General features: G+C 41.1%; 2 protein-coding genes across 5 annotated transcripts in view; one reads left to right on the forward strand and one right to left on the reverse strand.

The window, feature by feature from the left end:
- The window catches only part of gigyf2 (GRB10 interacting GYF protein 2), a 31,357-nt gene that overhangs the window by 6,088 nt on the left and 4,990 nt on the right, over window positions 1–20,279 (forward strand). Inside the window, exons 8-24 of one of the 3 annotated variants that reach the window (XM_026205639.1) lie at window positions 258–290; window positions 1,131–1,307; window positions 1,393–1,619; window positions 1,730–1,880; window positions 2,411–2,662; window positions 3,095–3,291; window positions 5,537–5,687; window positions 7,059–7,225; window positions 7,326–7,420; window positions 7,975–8,073; window positions 8,229–8,368; window positions 17,409–17,506; window positions 17,620–17,760; window positions 18,024–18,182; window positions 18,377–18,622; window positions 18,969–19,097; window positions 19,248–19,499. In XM_026205639.1, the coding sequence (XP_026061424.1) occupies window positions 258–290; window positions 1,131–1,307; window positions 1,393–1,619; window positions 1,730–1,880; window positions 2,411–2,662; window positions 3,095–3,291; window positions 5,537–5,687; window positions 7,059–7,225; window positions 7,326–7,420; window positions 7,975–8,073; window positions 8,229–8,368; window positions 17,409–17,506; window positions 17,620–17,760; window positions 18,024–18,182; window positions 18,377–18,622; window positions 18,969–19,097; window positions 19,248–19,499 (2,714 nt within the window). The remainder of the gene's footprint in view (window positions 1–257; window positions 291–1,130; window positions 1,308–1,392; window positions 1,620–1,729; window positions 1,881–2,410; window positions 2,663–3,094; window positions 3,292–5,536; window positions 5,688–7,058; window positions 7,226–7,325; window positions 7,421–7,974; window positions 8,074–8,228; window positions 8,369–17,408; window positions 17,507–17,619; window positions 17,761–18,023; window positions 18,183–18,376; window positions 18,623–18,968; window positions 19,098–19,247; window positions 19,500–20,279) is intronic. The other 2 variants (XM_026205640.1, XM_026205641.1) reach the window with 2 other exon arrangements.
- Window positions 8,375–16,426, reverse strand: LOC113045324 (uncharacterized). 2 transcript variants are annotated; one of them, XM_026205637.1, is made up of 3 exons: window positions 16,181–16,426; window positions 9,385–15,622; window positions 8,375–8,826 (listed from the first exon to the last, which is right to left on the reverse strand). In XM_026205637.1, the coding sequence occupies exon 2, from the start codon at window positions 13,743–13,745 to the stop codon at window positions 9,723–9,725; it is 4,023 nt and encodes a 1,340-aa protein (XP_026061422.1). In that variant the 5' UTR covers window positions 13,746–15,622; window positions 16,181–16,426; the 3' UTR covers window positions 8,375–8,826; window positions 9,385–9,722. The 2 variants fall into 2 exon arrangements, with proteins under 2 accessions (XP_026061422.1, XP_026061423.1); XM_026205638.1 differs by lacking the exon at window positions 16,181–16,426 and having other exon boundaries at window positions 9,385–16,016.

A 20,279-nucleotide genomic window follows, 5' to 3' on the forward strand; every position in this document is an offset into this window, starting at 1 on the left:
AGATTTTTAAAATATAAGTGAGAGTGGGATAAGATTTGTCACCATGTTCTTAGAAGGGGTCGTATACAGCTGCCTGTAATTGAGAGATTGCATGTAAAAGTAATGAGCACTTTTTACATGCAAAATCTCAATGCACTTATGGATTGTGTGATAAAAAAGTGACGCATCTGACACCACTTTCCCCTACAAAGTGAGACATGATGTAATGCATCACATTATGTATTGCTTCTGACCCAACTGAATCTTTTTGTCCATAGATGGAGCACCAGCCCATTTTCCTCTCAATCACAGTAAGTGCTTCTCTTTGTTGACAGACATATAAAATTACAAGACCGTTTAAAAGTAAGTCTTTAAGTTAGTCAATTAAAGAAATTAATACTTGTTTAGCAAGGATACATTCAAGTGATCAAAAATGTCAGTAAAAGTTTTTTACATTGTTACAGAATATTTTTTGTTCTAAATAAATGCTGTTCTTGTTTTTGTTTTTTTATCCAAAAAGTATCACTTTTTCCACAAATATAGTTAACAACTTGACTGTTTTCAACATTTATGCAAAATATTTCTTGAGTAGCATATTATAATGATTTTGATTTTTAAATATCATGTGACCCTGGAGGAGGAGTGGTGGCTGCAGAAAACTGAGTTTTACATGAGCTTTACATTACTTTTTAAAGTAACATTTCAGAATATAATTTTTTTTTTTACTGTATTCTTTTTTACATTACATCACGATGACGACATACCATACAGATGGTCCATACACAGGATTCGTGCTCTGCATTTAACCCATCCAAAGTGCGCACACATAGTAGTGAACGCACACCCAGAGCAGTGGGCAGCCATTTATGTTGCTGTGCCCAGGGAGCAGTTTGGAGTTTGTTGCCTTGCTCAAGGACACCTTGGAATCCCACAACCTTAGGGTTACCAACCTTAGGGTTAGACACCTTAGGGTTAGACTTAACACAGTGAGAATTAGAGACTTCTGTCTGAACACTTAAAAAAGTCATACTGAGATCAAACTTTTCAACAGTAGTGAATAATAAATGCAAGGCATTCTTGAGCTTTTAGTCAATCATAAATGCTTCAAATATTCAACGTGTACTACTTGTTCTTTTTTTTCTTCCAAAAAGTAAGGGCAAACTATGAGGATTCTGGTGCAGGTAATGCTCGAAAGCACGAGTTTATTCGCTCAGAGAGTGACAACTGGCGCACATTTCGAGATGAGCAGAATGGTGAGGATGATGACGGGGGCTGGAGGCTTGCAGGTTCTCGTCGGGAAAATGAACGATGGTGTCCTCCAAGTCCAGGTTTGTTGCACGCTATTTTTTTCTTCAAGGACTTTGTTTACTTAATTAGTAATTTTTGTGATCCAAAGAAATTCCTCATTTGCAGACGGTCTGCGATCAGCAGGGTGGCGGGAACACCCGGATCAACGTCGGCGCTTGCCTTTCGACTCAAGGGGTGAAGATGGCAGTTACCGTAGGCCTCGGTCAGGCAGCGGGAGTGTAGAAGAAGAAAGAGACAGTTTACCAGAATGGTGTCTGGAAGATGCAGAGGAGGAGACGGGGACATTTGACTCCTCTGGGGCCTTCCTCTCACTTAAGGTGAGGGCGTTGGAAGTGAGTTCTTGATCTTTGATTCTTCATTCTATATTACTGAGTAATAAGTGAGGATGTCTGATCCTAATTAATGTATTTTGATGTGTGAATTTTCCTAATTGCTCATTTAGAAAGCTCCTAAGGAGCCGATCCTGGAGGAGGCGGAGCTGGACTTCCGGCCACTGGAGGAGAATGAAGAATGCACAGAAAAGGATGACAGTGAATCAGAACAAACCAAAGATACTGACACGGGAGGAGGATGTGAGAGTGATCGAAATGAAGGTGAGAACGTCGTCTCATTGGTGCACTCTAGAAATCCAAAACAGATTTCAAGTTATTCAGTTGTTGATTTAAAGTATTTAATTTAATTTATTTGATCAATAATACTGTGAAATGCAATTTAAAATAAATGTTTTATATTTGAATATATTGTAAAATGTATTTTATTCTGTTGATGGGAAAGCTGATTTTTCAGCAGCCATTACTCCAGTCTTCAGAAATCATTCTAATATTCTGCTCAAGAAACATTTCCTATTATCACATGATACTTTATCAGTGTTCTTTGAATAGAATTAAAAATGTCTTTAAAGTCACTTTTAATAAAACATTTTTTTGATGAATAAAAGTTTCTTCTTCTTTCTTACAATCTTTAAATGTTAAAATCTTAAAAACCTCAAAGTTTACAACGGGACTGGACATTTTTTTTTTCCATTTTGAAGTCTTCAGTCTTACACAATATCAGCTAATGTCTCAACAGCCCTTTAACAATCATCTGTCACTGTTTTTAATCAAAAAATTTTTTTTGTTTACAGTAGGTAGTAAATCGGACGAGCCATCCCCAGTTGCTGTTCCATTTCCAGCAGTGGTAACGCCTCCCAAGGCTGCAACCCCTGCTCCAATTCCCTCTGTGCACCCGGAGCAGGCTGTAGAAAGTGAAAGACCAGTGGAGAGAACGACGGTACCAGAACTCAGACCTGAACTCAGTAAAGCACCACTACACACAACTCTACCAAATAGCATTGTGGAGGCCATTTCCATACCGCATGTCACAAACACACTCCCAGGTAATAATCACATGATATTTACCTAGTGCTTTCAAATGATTAATTGCATCCAAAATAAGTTTTTGTTTACATTTTGTATGTGTACTGTATTTTTTGTTTGTGTATACACGGTACATATACAGAAAATACTTGTGTATTCATTTAAATGTTTATATTATATTTTAGATTATATATAAATATTTATATATAAATATGTCATATTGTTCTTAAATATATACATATGTGTTTGTATGTAAATATACATAAGTACAAAGACACAGTACAACCATACCAACTCATATATTAATTGTGTAAACACAAACTTGTATTTTGGATGCGATTAATTGTTTGATATTTACTTTTAATATATACTTGTGAATAAATATTTTTGGAAATAAAGTTCTGTAGCTTTCAGTTGAGGAATCTCTAGTTAAAACCTGCTTCTGCTTCCAGATCTTCCGGTCCCAACATCTTCAGTGCTGCCCGTTCAGTCGGTGCCCACTCAAACCCTGCAGATCAAGCCTTTGGAAATGCCAGTGGCTTTGGCTCCTGCTCTCCCCCACTCCACAGGCATTGTGGGCCTTGTCGGCTGTCCCTCTGCCCTGCCCTCTGACATGGATGAGTATGAGGGACTCAAGCACTTTGAGCAGGTTTGAATGGCTGTTTAATGTACAGCAGTGGTTGCATCTGAATATTAAGCTGGTGCTTAAAGGGGTCATATGATACTTTTTTAAAGGGGGGGTAAAATGCTCGTTTTCAGACAATATCCTGTTAATCTTGAGTACCTATAGAGTAGTACTGCATTCTTCATAACTCCAAAAAGTCTTTAGTTTTATTATATTCATAAGAGAAAGATTCTGGAAGGCGTGGACGTGTGGGCGGAGCTAAAGAATCACGAGCGCCAGTAAGCTTTTGCGTTGAGAGCATGTGGAAGCTGTGACATTACTGTGAGGGAAAAACCATCATCCAAAACAAACCATGGCTTGCAGTCAGATTCAGCTGTTTATTTATGATCCAGAATCAGATCCCGAGGCTGAAACTGAACGAGAGCAGCAGCAGCAACGACTCGCTCCGAGCAGGGCTCGAACCTGGGTCTCCGGCATGTGAGGCGGACGAACTAACAAGGAGGCAGAGATATTTGAAGCAGTTTTACTCACCGCCTGCGGTTCCAACACACGATCGTGACCCTTTTTCGTTGGGATTGCATCATCCTTAAGAAATAAACGATACGCAAATCCGTCGTCAAACGGGGCCTTGTTTGTAAAACAAGCATCTTCGAAATGCAGGGAACAAACAAAAACACTTGCACAACTCCGTTGATGCTCTGTAAAAATAAACTCCATCCACTGGTCCCTTAATGCTGTTTTTTTTGTTGGTAATCTGTGCAGGGTTGTCTTGCCTTGGCAACCAAAAACACACTCCTTTTGTGACTTTTCGCGACGCTCTCGCTCTGATCAGTGAATCGCTCTGATCAGTGATTGTATGTGCTTAGCCTCTCATTGCTCTGCTATACGGGAGCGTGCGCTCTTCCGGCAGAAGTGCCTCAGGACCCATATAAGGAAATTCCGCTCCATCTAACGTCACACAGAGCCATACTCGAAAAAAACTTTCCGAAACTTGTGACAAACCGGAAGGAGTATTTTGGGAACAAACTACCTTCAAACGTCCAACTTAATTTTTGAAACTTTGTCCATGTTTAGCATGGGAATCCAACTCTTTAACAGTGTAAAAAACTCAGTATGCATGAAATAGCATTTCACACCCCCTTTAAAGGTCGTTATTTTGTGTATTTGTTGTAACAGAATATGTTGACATGCTTTATTGTTCAAAAAACACATTATTTTTCAAATGCTATACATTATCATTGTAGGTCCTCTATGCCCCTGCTCTCTCAAACGCGTTGTTTTCAACAAAGTCCCTCCATCCGACAAGCACAGTCTGCTCTGATTGGCCAATTGGCCCAGTGCATTGTTCTTGGCCGTACACCACAAGCACTTGTCGGAAATGTAACACCCCTTTCCATAATCATGAGCTTCATCTTTCAAAATAAATGTGAATACAGTTAATAATGTCCTTAGTTTTACCATTGGTTCAAGCCTGAAAGAAGAACAGAGTGGTGTGACAGACACAATGATGAAGCTTGTAGTGGAGCTGACTCCACTATGTGACCGTCTCTCTCTCTCTCTCTCTCTCTCTCTCTCTCTCTCTCTCTCTCGCACACACACACACAATGTGGAAAACTCTCAATTTGAACATTCGATAGCAAATACTTTAACTAATAACAAAACATACTTACTGTAGCTGATTCAGAATCACCAGATTGTCGTAGCAAAGTCAGAATGACCTCCTCTCCTTGGTTCACGAAATGGTCGTCCATAAAATGTGGTGGTGTTCTGTTGTAAGTAATCTTGAAAATTCCTAAATGCATCTCCTTTCAGAGGGCCAAATAAAGTGCTTTTGCCTAGATACACCCAGCATCTCCCTGACATGGCTGCTTCAACGCTAACAGCGGTTAATGAAACCACGCCACCTTTCTTTGCGTGAACATTTGGGCGGCATTATGCAAATACTTCCACATAGTGATGTAGATATGTGGGGGCGTGTTTGAATGAGCCATTTTAGGTGGACATGGTAGAGTCTAAATTTTGATAAAGAATATCTTTTTGGGTTTGAGACTTTAGTCTTTGCAACTTTACAGATCTTCTTCATGCATCAAGAGCTTGTAACGCTCAAAAAACGGAAAGGAAAAATCGCATCATATAACCCCTTTAAATAAATAAAAAATGTTAATTGCACAGCAAAGCTATTATAAAGTGTATCAGCTGCTTTATAATGCTGCAGTGGAGAATGAATTAGACAAAGTTCACATCCTTTTTTTTTTTCAAATTGTAACAGGAAGCAGAGAAAATGGTGGCATACCTGCAGGATGGTGGCGTAGACGATGAGCGTTTGGTAACTAAGATTGGTCACAAACCCACAGCTCTTCCCACTACCCATGAGGCTGCATTCAAATGGTTTTACAAAGATCCACAGGGAGAGATCCAAGGTAGGGAAATCAGGATCCAAACTAGGGCTATATATATCATCTACAATAATATTTTGATAGATGTTTTAATGAACTGTGATTTGACAGAGTATTTTGCAAAACACCAACAGAGTGCATGCGTACACGTTACGTGATGATGAAGTCTGGACTAGTGCATGTGCACCTTTAGAGTGCGTTCTTTTGACTGCATGATTCAAGAGCAAGACATGGGGCAGAAAATGTATATATTAATAACTCTTCATATAATTAAAGGATTAGTTAACTTTCAGTTTTAAATTTTGTGATTAATGTAGTCACCCCCATGTCATCAAAGATGTTTGTCTTTCTTTATTCAGTCAAAAAGAAATAGTTTTTTTGATGAAAACAGTCCAGGATTATTCTCCTCATAGTGGTTTTCAACAGCTACCAAATGGTTGAAGGTCAAAATTACAGTTTCCCTGCAGCTTCTGAGGGCTCTACACAATACTAGATGAGGAATAAGAGTCTTCTCCATAGAGACCGATCAGTAAGGAGCATTGGCGCTCACTTTGCTCCCTTACCAGAAATGTCACATTTCTGGAGCACGAAACATAAACCGCATGAGCCAACTCAATAAATATAATGACATGCGATAGAAGATTTGAAAAGACAATTTTTTGTATATTTCAACAAACTCACATTGCTAGACAGGAATTAAACGCATTTAATTAACATTTATGATTAATATTTGGCTGAACTTTTGTGAGAACATGTAACAGAATATGTTTTAAAGAGAATAAAAAATAATATAAAATTTGATTGGTCTTCTCTGTTGTTTATTAATTAATGCAGTGACGTTTTGCTATGTTTTCCGTTGATGCTGTATGTAGTCATGTAACTGGAATTCGAGTGATTACTGTCCCAATGTGCAGTGAGTCAGTGAACTTACCAGTGACCAAATTCATGTACATAATCCACTGATTCACAAGCTAGGGAGCTATCTTTGAACGCATTAGGCTACAACAATGCACCGGCTACTTGCCTCATAAAATATGAAGAAATCTATAGAAAGATCGATATGTCTTATGCTAAAAAAAATCTCCATGATGTTTTTATTGAGGATGCCATTTCTAAAATGTTATAAGAATGAATTAATTTGTAAAGTGTTATTATAGGTTAAGCCTGAAACCGATCACAGCAGTAGACTTACATAATAAGATCTCAATCATTTGCAATGTGCAGACATGCGTGCAATTTTTTTTTTTTTTTTTTTTTTTTTTACTGTTGACATAAAAATTTGGCTGCCTTTGATCTCTCGGTTGAAAACATGACATGTAATCGAATGAAAATGAAGTTTCACTCTGTGTGCAATCCTCATGTGTGGTGGATAAACGTGGCGATTTCTTTTCACAGGTCCGTTTAATAACCAGGAGATGTCCGAGTGGTTTCAGGCAGGCTATTTCACCATGACCTTGCAGGTGAAGCGAGGCTGTGACGAGATGTTCCAGCCTCTGGGAGAAATGATTAAGTTGTGGGGGCGAGTGCCCTTTACATCAGGCCCCGCACTAGCCCCCATACTGGTAATAAGACTCTCATGTGTCTCTGTGAAATGCCAGACCCCTTCCCCAGTTTTGCAGCATCCTAAAAGTTTTGATTTGTTTGTGATCTGTTTTTATATAGGGAGATGCAGATCAAGAGAGGATAAAGAGACAACAGGAGATCAATGCTCTAAATATGTATCAGCTACAGCAGCTGCAATATCAGTACTTACTCAGGTATGATGACAGAATGAACTGCAAAGAATGATCTATTCCAAATCTCCATTACACTCTTCTGTCTTCCATTGTTCTGCCCTAAACTTGCACCATTTGTTGAACTAAAGTTTTTTTCTAGTTAAGTAGATTGTGGTTACATTTAGTGTACTCACCAAGGTGGCATTTATTCGATCAAAAATACAATAAAAACTGAAATATTGTAAAATGTTATTACGTAAGTGCTAAATGCGTAATATAATTACATAACATTTCACATACATAAACATTTTAAACACCTGTTTTTAATTTCAATATGCTAATTTAGTGGTCAAAAAACTTCTTATTGCCAGTGTTAAAACAGTTGTCTTAATATTTTTGTTAAAAGCCTCATGCATTTTTATGATTCTTTGTTTAACAGACCTTTTAAGAAAACAGCATTTATATGGAATAGAAATCTTTTGTAACATTTATGAAAGTCTATATATCTTTTTATAAATGTAATGAATCCTTGCTGAATGTTAATTTCTTAAGAGGTGCAAATAGATGACTTGATTAAATTATCTTATTTAACCCAGGCAGCAGTATGCTCTGGCTCAGCAGAAAGTTTTAAGCTCTGCACCTCCTCCACAACAGCAGCAGCTCAATCTCCTCCTCCATCAGGCGCTCAAGATCAGGTGCGATTAAATGGCTTTTGTTTTCAGTCTTTGCCACATTCACAGAGGGATGTATTATATTAATACTTCAAAGGGTGGGTGGTGTTACATTGCATTGGTATTGCGGTTGAGCGTCTGTGACTCAATCTCACAGTTTGATTTGTGTGCCCCTGCAGAACCCCAGAGCCGCAACAGAGCCTTTTACCTCCTGTCACACGCACCATGTCAGTGCCAGACTCGGGATCTGTTTGGGAAATGCAGAACCCTTCCACTCAGGCATCCTGTTCTCCAAACATGCAGCCCACCACTCCCAGCAGTACGCCTGAACATTTAGAACTGGAAATGTACTTTTGCCTAGTTTAAGATGAGGGGTCTTTCACCCAAAATTGAAACTGTGATCATTTACTCACCCTCCACCTGTTCTAAACCTGTATGAGTTTCTTCTGTTGAGCACAAAAGCAGATATTTATTTTGGTAACCAAACAGCTCATCAACCATCAACTCTTTAGACATGCAGGTTTGGACAAGTGGAGGATGAGTAAATGATGACAGGATTTTCATCTTTGGATGAACTATCCCTTTAAGAAATGAATTTTTAGAAATATTGTAAATTAGTTTGTTTGCTTGGTAGTGTTATAAGACACAAGTTGCCAGATCAGGGTGCTGACCCACCAAAGACTGTCCGATTAGAGACGAAATGAAGATGCACTTTTCTGGAAATAACCCATTTATTGTCACCACTCAACAGATGGTTTGGTCGTGGTTGTGGTTTTTCTACAAAAATATAAACCAAAGACATAAACATAAATATACATAATATACATGATAATAGTAAAAATAAATTATAACAAACTGGCAATAACACAGCACAGTAAATTAAACTTGATAATTAAACATCAATATGAACATTATTAGCAAAAAGAAATGTAGAATACAAGGCAGGCTGTAATTCTTATATTATAAGCAGCGCACATTTGTAACTTGACACCCTATTAGAGCCGGGACGCTTATGAAGCGCCACTCAGTCTGAGCTACGAGAGCGCATGCGCTTAGACAGTTATATTTTAACAGTATACTCGTTAGATATAAAGAAATGCAGCGAACCCTGTTTCAAACGGGAACTTAACTTGTACTGATAACAACATATGTTACTCTAGCATTCACCAGATATGTATATAAGCATACAAACAACGGGTTACAATGTTTACAATGTTACACGCGAATTATAAATGCACGCATACACATAGACATCGTTACCTCACGGACATATTAACTTGTATACAGACGTGAATAAATCTCTCATCGACTCTATAATAAGCTATTAAAACATACTTTTGCATTCACACACAACACTTTGTCCAAAAGGCGATCTTTAAACAGTCCAGAAACAATGATAATGAAGTAACTTAAGGCTTCGACCTGTATCCCCCTGCACTGATCTTCAGTCACTGTGAGGGCGGGGGGGATCACGTGGTCAAGGTTTCTGGACGCTAATTCGCTCAGGTGAAGTGGTCTGAGTATGTACATGTCTCAACATGTAGAAGGAGAGATTTAAATACAGTTAGAAAAATAGAAACCCATAGCCTTTTTTACAGCCGCCCCCAGATTTCCATAAGGAAATATGTACTTATACGAAAAGGCTTATTTTATTGGTTGGATTTACAATTACTTTAATCAGGAATGGCAGGTAATTGTATAAGGCGTGCGACTGGTCTAGTGTAAGCCCTATCTCCCACTTGAACTTTGGCTGTCCTCACTCTGGTGTCAGCTCCAGGGTATACTTCTGACACCTTCCCTACGGGCCAGAGAGCTCTGGGTAGTTGCGGGTCAATGATCAGCACCGCAGTGCCAACCTGGATGTCTGGAGTATCCCTTTGCCATTTTTGACGACCTTGAAGACCAGGGAGGTAGAATTTGACATAATGTCTCCAAAATTGGTCCGCAAGAATTTGGCTGTGGCGCCATCGACGCCGACTGATCAGTTCCGACTGTGGGTATACTGTCAGGGGGAGTGATGCATCCGGCCGCCCCATTAGAAAGCAATTTGGAGTAATAGGGTCAGGATCTGAAGCATTACATGATGTATATCCCAGTGGTTTGGAATTCAAAATTCCCTCAATCTCTACCAGCACGGTTTGAAGAACCTCAAAGGTTACTGATTGAGTTCCTAGAGTCACCATCAGTGCGTTTTTCAAAGAGCGAATTTCTCGCTCCCAACAGCCTCCAAAGTGTGGTGAATTTGGTGGATTGAATTGGAATTTGATCTGCTGTTTGGCCAATTGTCTCGGCAGATCTGGGCCAAGAGCTGTAAAGGCTTCCCTTAGCTCTCTCTCACCTCCTCTGAAGTTCGTGCCTTGGTCTGACAGAAGTTCATGGGGTTTTCCCCGTCTAGCTGTGAACCGCCTGAGAGCCATAAGGAAGGAGTCAGTTTCCAGACTGTGGAGGATGTCGATGTAGACTGCTCTAGTGGTGAGGCATTTGAATATTATTCCCCATTTCTTCTCACTGCGCCGACCTGTTCTAATAGTGTAAGGACCGAAGCAGTCCACGCCAGTGGAGTAAAAGGCGGGCTGGAAAAGACGCAGTCTTGCTGGGGGAAGGTCCGCCATTTTAGGCACCTCTGGTTTGTTCCTCCATCTCTGACACTGCACACACTCTCGTTGCAAACGCTTGATAGCCTCTCTTCCACGCAGAACCCAGTACTTACGGCGGAGTTCAGCGAACACCCTCTCAGGACCTGGATGACAAAGTTTTGAATCACAATTTTGGATGATAAGTTTCGTGATTGGGTGTCTTGGATCCAGTACAATAGGGTGCATGTTGTTGGGCTCCAGGTAGGGACTATGTCGTAAACGTCCACCGACTCGGATTAATTGGGATTCTCCATCAAGTTCTGGGGCTAATGCTCTTAGTCTGCTGTTGCACGCAAGTGGTTTACCAGTCCTCAGTTGCTCTAAGTCTGATGGAAAACATTCCTGCTGTGCTTGCTGCAGAACACTAATCTCAGCTCTTCTGTAGTCACTAGCTGTGGGATTACTATCAGTAGACCCTTGAAGAGCTATGGACTCGATTAGCTCCTCGAGAGTCTTAAACTGACTGAAATCAGAATATGTGAAACATACTAGAGTGCAGGTACCAACCTTACGAAGCTCATTATTGTCTAGCTCCTTTGAAGTGGGGCATTCCGGCCACAGATTAGGTGGATTTTTCAGGAAGAGTGGTCCGTGGTACCAGTGACTTTCTGGGCCAAGCTCACAAAGACTCCTTCCCCGAGTGATGTCATCAGCTGGATTGTTTGCGGAGGGTACATATCTCCAGCTGTGTTTCTCTGTGAGATCCTGGATCTCTGCAACCCGAGTCCCCACAAATACTTTGAACCGGCATGAATCGGATTGTAACCATGTGAGGACGGTGGTAGAGTCAGTCCACAAGATCGTTTGGCGTATGGGTAGGTTCAACTCGGTTTGGAGTACTTTGGCAAGTTGAGCTCCAGTCAGTGCAGCGCATAATTCCAGTCGTGGAACAGACTGTTGTTTTTTTGGTGCTACACGGGATCTGGCTGTTAGGAAAGCCACCTCTGTTTGCCCATGTTGGTCCTCTGTTCGAAGATATGCCACGGAGCCATATGCACGTTCAGAGGCATCACAGAAAACATGAATGTCTCTTAGGCTCGTTGCTGTGTCTTTGATGGGGCTACAGTAACACCGAGGAAGAACAATATTTTGTAGGGCTGGTAGCTCCTCCTCCCACTTAGTCCAGGCTTGTAACAGATCTGCAGGCAAGTGTGGATCATCCCAATCCCGTTTTTTATCCCACAGATGTTGTACAATGATCTTGGCGCGAGTGGTATACGGGATGAGGTAACCTAACGGGTCGTACTGGCTGGCCAGCACTTTATATATGTTGCGCATGGTGGTCTCACAACTGTCCTTAGCACGGTATTTGTAGGAGAGTGTATCAGACTGATGGTTCCAGAGGAGCCCCAAGGTTGATTCATGGATGTCCGTACGGCCTTGCGAAATCCAGAGTTCTGCACTGTCTGATATAGTGTCGTGGGGCAGGTGACTTATCGTTGAAGGGGCATTGCTGGACCACTGCCTCAACTCAAAGCCTCCATCTGCCAGCAGGGTCCTGATTCTGTCAACAAAGCATTTTGCCTCTTCTGCTGAAGTGAAGCTTTGTAAGCAGTTATCTACATAAAAGGATTTCAGCACAGAATTACGGACATCATCTCCTGGCTGGCTATGATCAATGGCATGTTTCTGGAGTGCAAAGACGGCGCAGCAGGGGCTGCAAGTGGTGCCGAAAGGAAGGACTTGCCATTCGTACACACTGGGTAGTTCTTGTGCATTTAGGTCTCTCCAGAGGAAGCGCAATAGTGGTTTGTCTTCTGGGAGCAGCCTAACTTGGTGGAACATCCCCTTGATGTCACTGCTAACTGCCACGGAATGTTCCCTGAATCTGAGTAGCACCGCAAGTAGAGATGGCCCCAACACTGGTCCTGGGAGCAGAAGCTCATTGAGGTTTTGTCCATGATATTGGAACGAGCAGTTGAAAACTATCCTGTTTTTCCCATTGTGATGCACCATGTGGTGTGGGATGTACCAGGAGCCAAATGTGTCTGTTACAGCATCTTGAGGTAAATTGTTAACATATCCTGCTTGTACCAGTTTTGCAATCTCTTTGGTATAAGTGGCTGCTTGCTGGGGATTTTTGGCTAGTCTCCTTTCAGTGGCCCTCAGCTGCGACAAGACGGCTTCTTTTGGTGCTTTCAGTTCAGGCATGTTCTTGACACGCAGGAGAGGGGTTGCATATCGTTTGACGCCCTCCACTTCAACCCTTACTGTCTTCCTTTCAAGAAGCTCCACTGCCTCTTGGTCCTGTTTGGATCTGAGACACATCTTTTCGTTACGCCAGGGTAGTAAGTCCATCTGCCATAATTTCTCTACTTGCCTGTAGAGATCAGCTTCCGGGAATGAGACTGCAGTAAAGAGACAGTGTTGTTCAGTCATGTCCTTCCGTAAGTGTTGGATCGGACCCTGTAATGTCCAGCCAAGTCGTGTCTTTATGGCAGCTGGTCCCCCTGGTGGTCCTAGCCTAACTGGTTCTACAGGAGTGATTAGATGGAGATAATCTGAACCAATGAGCAACACAGGACAGACCGCTTCAAAGTCATGCAGTGGAAGTCCTTTAAGGTGCTGATATCTCTCCCTCAGAGTCTTCACTGGGTGTGAATGTTCTGCTAAGCTTAACTGTTGAGCAGTGAAAGCACCTTTGATGTAATACCTTTTAGTCGGCTGAGCAATTGGTGAGATCACAAATGAGACTGCTGCTCCTCTGAGCACTTGTAGCTCCTGCCTGATTGTTCTGAGTGGGAGATCTTCAGGGTGACCTTTGAGGCCTAACTGCTGTGCTGCACTGTGAAGGAGGATAGTTCTTTCCGATCCATCATCCTGGATTGCGTATGCGTTCAACCTTTTCTTGCCATTTCTGAGAATCACTTTGCTGATTTTAAGTAGAACCTTCCTGCTGGTAGGCGGTTTATGAATCAGGAGAATCTCATTCATGGTATTGAATAGACAGCTGTTGGTATCAGCAGTTTCATCCTTAACAAACTTTGGATTCTCTGGCTTACCAACACTGATGTCATGCAGAACCATAAGGTGTCGACTGCTGCACTGTCTGCAGCGCATCTTCAGGTTACATTCTGCAGACTTGTGAGTTCTGCCACAACGCCAGCATCTATTATTGTCTTTGACCCAGCTTTGTTTTTGCTCCTTAGTAAGCCGTTTGAAGTTGCTGCAGTTGTTAAGGGAGTGCTTACTGTTATCACAGTAGGGGCAGTAGGGCCTCAGAGAACTGGTAGATGGTGGAGTAGATAGTGTAGACTCAGAATTCACCTTCTCAGTACCCAGAAAAATTGTGGTGCCTTTAGTGGCTGGCTTAGAGTCTCTGAAAGTCTCTCGTGTTCGTGTTGAGGGTCCTTTGCGTTGATTGCTTACGAACCTTGTAGTGTCCTCTTGAACTTCAATTTCGAACTCCAGCCATTCTGCAAGATCCAGAAGAGTAGGGATGGGTACACGATGTGGATGTGCAAACCTCCGAAACCCTGATCTCAGGTCGTGGGGAAGCTTTCCAAGCAGCCGAGACACATGAGAACCACATTGTAACTCGTGAGCGCCCTTCCTGCCTAACTACTCTAGCATGCCAACTAGTGAACGTACTTTAAGAGCGAAAAGACGAAATGCCTTCTGATCTCCACTAGCTATGCTTGGGCCATCCATTAACTCGGCAATGCGCTGGAGAGCCAGTTGATGTGGCTGGCCATACTGTTGGTCTAAAGCGGCCATTGTTCTTGTGTAAGGATGTTGAGAATGACAGTATGAGTCAGCAATTAGTAAAGCCTCCTCTAACTTCAGATGGTCCATCAGTATCTGAAATTTGAATCTTTCTGTTGTATTAGCTGGGAGGACATTCTCCAGAGCAATTTTCAGCCGCGAGAACTCTCTTGGGTTGGGATGTATGAAGTCAGGGATCGTAGGAGTTGGACCTCGATACATCAGTTCTTGCTCAGGCGGAGGTGATGGAGTGAGCGAGCGGCATTGTATTTGTGGATGCCTGGCAGTGTCTTGAGAGTCCTTATATGGAGAATTAGATGGGTCCTCTCCATGGGAATATTGCACGTCGGATCTCTGACCCGTTTGTGGCATATAATTGTAGGAGGCACTCTGTTTTGTAAGGGGGGCGGATACTGGAGTTGAGCTTTGAAACTTGTTTTGAGTCTGATGCTCCATTTGTAGCCTAATGCGTTGAGCTGGTACAGGTTTGCTTCCCATTTCCACAGAATGTGCCTGTGGCTGGACACGTGGTGCAGGTATAGGACGACTGGAGCTATGCTTCCTTGGAAGGGCAACAGGTGAAGGTGGCTGATTTCCTGGACGTTGTTGATCCATCTGAATTTGTAGCTGCTTCATCTGTTGCTTGAGCTGAGAAAGCTCCTTTATGTGTTGGTCATTTGCATTCTGGAATGTGTTTCTTTCCTGCTGTATCATTTGCAGGGCTATGCGGAGATCCTTATTCTCTCTCCTTATGATCTCTGATGCAGAATCATACTCGTCACCAGACCACTGTAGCGGACTGTCTACTTCATAACCTGGTAACAATGGAGTAAAGCCACTTGCGCCTTCTTCTGCTTCGTCGCCTTCAGCCAGTCTACTTGAATGTACGAGTGGTGACATGGGTTGTGTATCATGCTTAGGGAGGGTGAATCCAGTGAGATCATACTCATCATAACGTGCGGGAAGGACAGTTTTCCTCCTGACTTGCACAGTTGGCTCATCCTCTTCATGTTGTGACATCTTCTATCTCTTTGGCAAGTCCAGGATCCGGCTCGAAGGACCATGTAAATTAGTTTGTTTGCTTGGTAGTGTTATAAGACACAAGTTGCCAGATCAGGGTGCTGACCCACCAAAGACTGTCCGATTAGAGACGAAATGAAGATGCACTTTTCTGGAAATAACCCATTTATTGTCACCACTCAACAGATGGTTTGGTCGTGGTTGTGGTTTTTCTACAAAAATATAAACCAAAGACATAAACATAAATATACATAATATACATGATAATAGTAAAAATAAATTATAACAAACTGGCAATAACACAGCACAGTAAATTAAACTTGATAATTAAACATCAATATGAACATTATTAGCAAAAAGAAATGTAGAATACAAGGCAGGCTGTAATTCTTATATTATAAGCAGCGCACATTTGTAACTTGACACCCTATTAGAGCCGGGACGCTTATGAAGCGCCACTCAGTCTGAGCTACGAGAGCGCATGCGCTTAGACAGTTATATTTTAACAGTATACTCGTTAGATATAAAGAAATGCAGCGAACCCTGTTTCAAACGGGAACTTAACTTGTACTGATAACAACATATGTTACTCTAGCATTCACCAGATATGTATATAAGCATACAAACAACGGGTTACAATGTTTACAATGTTACACGCGAATTATAAATGCACGCATACACATAGACATCGTTACCTCACGGACATATTAACTTGTATACAGACGTGAATAAATCTCTCATCGACTCTATAATAAGCTATTAAAACATACTTTTGCATTCACACACAACACTTTGTCCAAAAGGCGATCTTTAAACAGTCCAGAAACAATGATAATGAAGTAACTTAAGGCTTCGACCTGTATCCCCCTGCACTGATCTTCAGTCACTGTGAGGGCGGGGGGGATCACGTGGTCAAGGTTTCTGGACGCTAATTCGCTCAGGTGAAGTGGTCTGAGTATGTACATGTCTCAACATGTAGAAGGAGAGATTTAAATACAGTTAGAAAAATAGAAACCCATAGCCTTTTTTACAAATATTAAACCTTTCCACCTTTCATATGCTTGAACAGTTCATGCATCATCTGCCTCTCGCAGCAAACTTGTAGATGCTTTGAGTTCAGTGGTGGCAGGTGCTCACTTCATATGTAAAAGGTTTCGTTTTATCTAGAAATTCTGAGCAGTTGAGTAAAGAGTAGATCTGAATGGAAAAAGTGCTTTGGTCTTCCTGCAGTGCTTTTACTGTGTGTCAGGTGTGCTTGTTTTCGCCACTTGTTTAGTTTTGGATATGAGTCATGCTCGTCTCGTGGTATAACCTTGTTGCAAGTTATTTGACTCAGCTGAATAGATGCCGCTTAAGCAGTACAGAGATGTGACATTTTTCAGAGCTGCTTTTGCTTTTAACTGGAACAGTGGATGGTGTTTTTCCCGTTATTTTTTTATTTAAAAATTTGTAATGTTCTTGACAGAATCTCATACCACATTAACTGCAGTTTTCACATACTGATAAATATAAAAATCTGTAGCTTAGATTACAGTTAGATGTGATGCATGTCAAGATCCAGTATATTGTGTTCTGTCATGAATTTTCATTCCATGTGGTGTTTGAGACGGCACAATATTGTAGAAAAATCTGGTGTAACTTATTAAATAATGCATTATGGTAACATTTATGTTCTTTTGCCACTAAATTGTCAGCAACAGCTGTGGTTACTTTGGGTTAAGTCATTTTCTCAGACTTGTTTTCTATGATAACATCATGTCTGCTTGATGATTGTCTGCATAGATTTTCGGTCATCAAAAGGTTACAAAAATCATCTTTTTGTTATATTTTGAAGCATTGAAATCGCTCAGTTATTGTAAATGGTTGTAATAAGTATATCACAGTTTGCAAGTTTAAATAAATTTGGTCACACAGTCCTATTGAAGCGGCATGCAAAAGTTTTCTTGAGTATCAGAATTTGTGCCAGATGCCTACAATTCAATCTTGCTGTCTTTTTAGATTGGGAAGGGAGTAGCGTATGGGATCTGCCTCTAGACTCCATGCCTCAAGCGTCTTCCATTGAACAGATGCAGCTGGAGAAAGCCAAAGCCTTGAAGGTAAGGAATATTTGATATACGAGCACCTGAATTTAATGCCATTTTGTGACATTATTTGAAACATTTATCTAAACTTTTCAAAAAAAAAATTCAATTCCTCTTCTGCTTTAAAGCTTGAGATGGAGAGACGGGAGGCAGAGCTTCGTGCCAAAAGGGAAGAGGAGGAGAGGAAACGACTGGAAGAGACATTGCGTGCTAGACAAGAGGAAGAGCGGAAACGTTTGGAGGAAGAAGAGCTAGCACGGCGAAAGCAGGTCAGGAGAGAAGAGAAAATATGCAGTTCACATTATTCCAGCTCAAATACAATGCATTACATTAGAGAATGTGGTACCATACAGAGGAATGAGAGTTTTTACTTTTACATCAAGTTGGTTGTGCAAGCACTCATTGTGCACTTTGAAACTCAACTTTGTCATTGAAACTGGTTTTAATGTACTTGTCAGATTAATGGTCAGAATTCTAAGTGAGCGGTTCTTTGATGCTCAGTGATATTAATGCAGCATTTGTGTCTCTGTAGGAGGAGGCTCTTCAGAGGCAGCGGGAGCAGGAGGCGGCACAGCGCCGGAAGAAAGAGGAGGAGGAAAGGTTAGCTCAGGAAGATGCACTCCGTCGGCTGGAGGAGAGGAGAAGAGAAGAGGAGGAGAGGAGACAAAGGGAAGAATTCCTCCGTAAACAGGTAAGACTTGCCTGCACGCAAACATTTGTTATCAAATGGATTTAAAGTCTTAATTGTTTGAGCCACATTCAAAGCCTTTCTAAAATGACTGCTGTTCTTAATGTGAGACTTCATCTATGCCTACTGTTGTTACTAGGACTAATGCATGGCAATTTATCTCTTTTTTTTTTTTTTTTTTTTTTTTTTTTTTCCAGAAGGAAGAGGAGCGGAGGAAACAGGAAGAACTGGAAGCTCAGAGGCGGCGTGAGGAGGAGAAGAGGTTAGAAGAGGAGGCAGCGGCCGCGGCAGCAGCATTAGCAAGGCAACAGCAGGAGGAGCAGAAGAGGAGAGAGCAGGAGGCGCAGAGGCAGCAGGAGTTACAGAGGCAGCGGCAGCAGCAGCAGGAGGCACTCCGTCGACTGCAGCAGCAGCAGCAACAACAGCAGCTCGCGCAGATGAAGGTGATGCAGCGGCAAATTAGACATTATCGTTATGTTAGTTAATTTACAGCATTTATTTTTTTTGCAGTGCAATAGTATTATTGCAATTGTAATGTAATTATTGATTTACATTTTCTATAATTTAAATAGAAGTCTTTTCTGTAATTATAAATATGATGGCAGCCGTAATAATTAGAAGTTATCATTATTACTAATATATTGTGTAGTCGTTTTCAACAAAGAGTACAAATTTTCCTTTTTTTATGCTTTGTTTGATCAAAAACCTGTTTATTTTACAAAAAGTGTATTTATGATTGTAACTTTGGTGCAGTTATTGTATTTTAGTTTTTCATGTTTATGTCCCCAGCTCCCTTCATCCTCTAAGTGGGGTCAGCAGTCGACCACAGCAACCACCCTCTCACAATCCCAAAATGCCCTGTCGCTCGCTGAAATCCAGAAACTGGAGGAGGAGAGAGAACGACAAACACGAGAAGAGGTATGCTGGGGATTCCTCTTCCTCATCTCACAGTTTCTCTCATAAATCACATGTTTCTGTTCCCATTTCGTAGAGAAATGAGAATCATTAGTGGATGACGTATCTCTTCTATAGTGCTTCTTGTCTGATCTTTGTTCTTCGCCCCTGCAGCAAAGACGACAGCAGCAGGAGCTCCAGCAGCAGCAACCTCAGACAAAGCTCCCAGGCTGGGGCAGTGTGGCCAAGCAGCCACCAGCTACCAAGTCTCTGCTGGAGATCCAGAGAGAGGAAGCGCAACAGATGAAACAGCGGAATGATCAGCAGCAGCAGCAGCAGCAACAACAACAACCGCAGCAGCAGCAGCAGCAGCAGCAGCAGCAACACTCAACTGTTCCCCAGCAAAACCGCACACAGAACCGAGTGGTGAGTTACACACTTCCTTTGAAACAGCCTATAGTTACAGTGTCCTCAATAGTGTGTGTCAAAAGCCTGTTTGGGGTTCCCACGGGTCCTTAGGAGGTCTTAATGTCAATTTAAGGTCCCGAGTTATAAATATCTTCAATGGTATAACAAATTGTAATTATTTTAGGAGGTTTTAATTTCTGTGCTGCCCTGTCATAGGAAGGACAGACCAAAATCATTGAATACAGTACAAAGTACTGTACTTATTCTAACACTTTAGAATAAGTTTCCATAGTTAATGTTAATCTATTAGCATGAACAATGAACAATACATTTACTACTGTATTTATTAATCTTTGTTAATGTTAATGAAAATACGGTTATTCATTGTTCATGCTTTTACAAAGTTTATTAACTAATGTTAACAAGCACAACTTTTTATTTGAATAATGCACTATTAACATTAAGATTAATAAATTCTGTAGAAGGATTGTTCTTGCTTCGTACATGTCAACTAAAGTAGTTAACTAACATTAACTAATGGAACCTTATTCTAAAGTATTACTCAATAATAATTGTATTGCTTTTCTTTAAACACATTATCATATCAGCAAAATCCAATATCGACTGACCTCTAATTTGTAAATGTTTATATTTTAGGGTAATTTGAATACATATGCATACTGAATAAAACGTCTTGAATAATTAAACTTGCAGTTGAACGTGTGCGTCGGTCTAATTATTTATGCAAACCTTAAAGTTCTCAATCTTAAATTTGATTTTAAAACCCTGAGAACAATC

This window comes from Carassius auratus, chromosome 27, assembly GCF_003368295.1.
Source record: "Carassius auratus strain Wakin chromosome 27, ASM336829v1, whole genome shotgun sequence".
In the NCBI taxonomy this organism is placed as follows: Eukaryota; Metazoa; Chordata; class Actinopteri; order Cypriniformes; family Cyprinidae; genus Carassius; species Carassius auratus.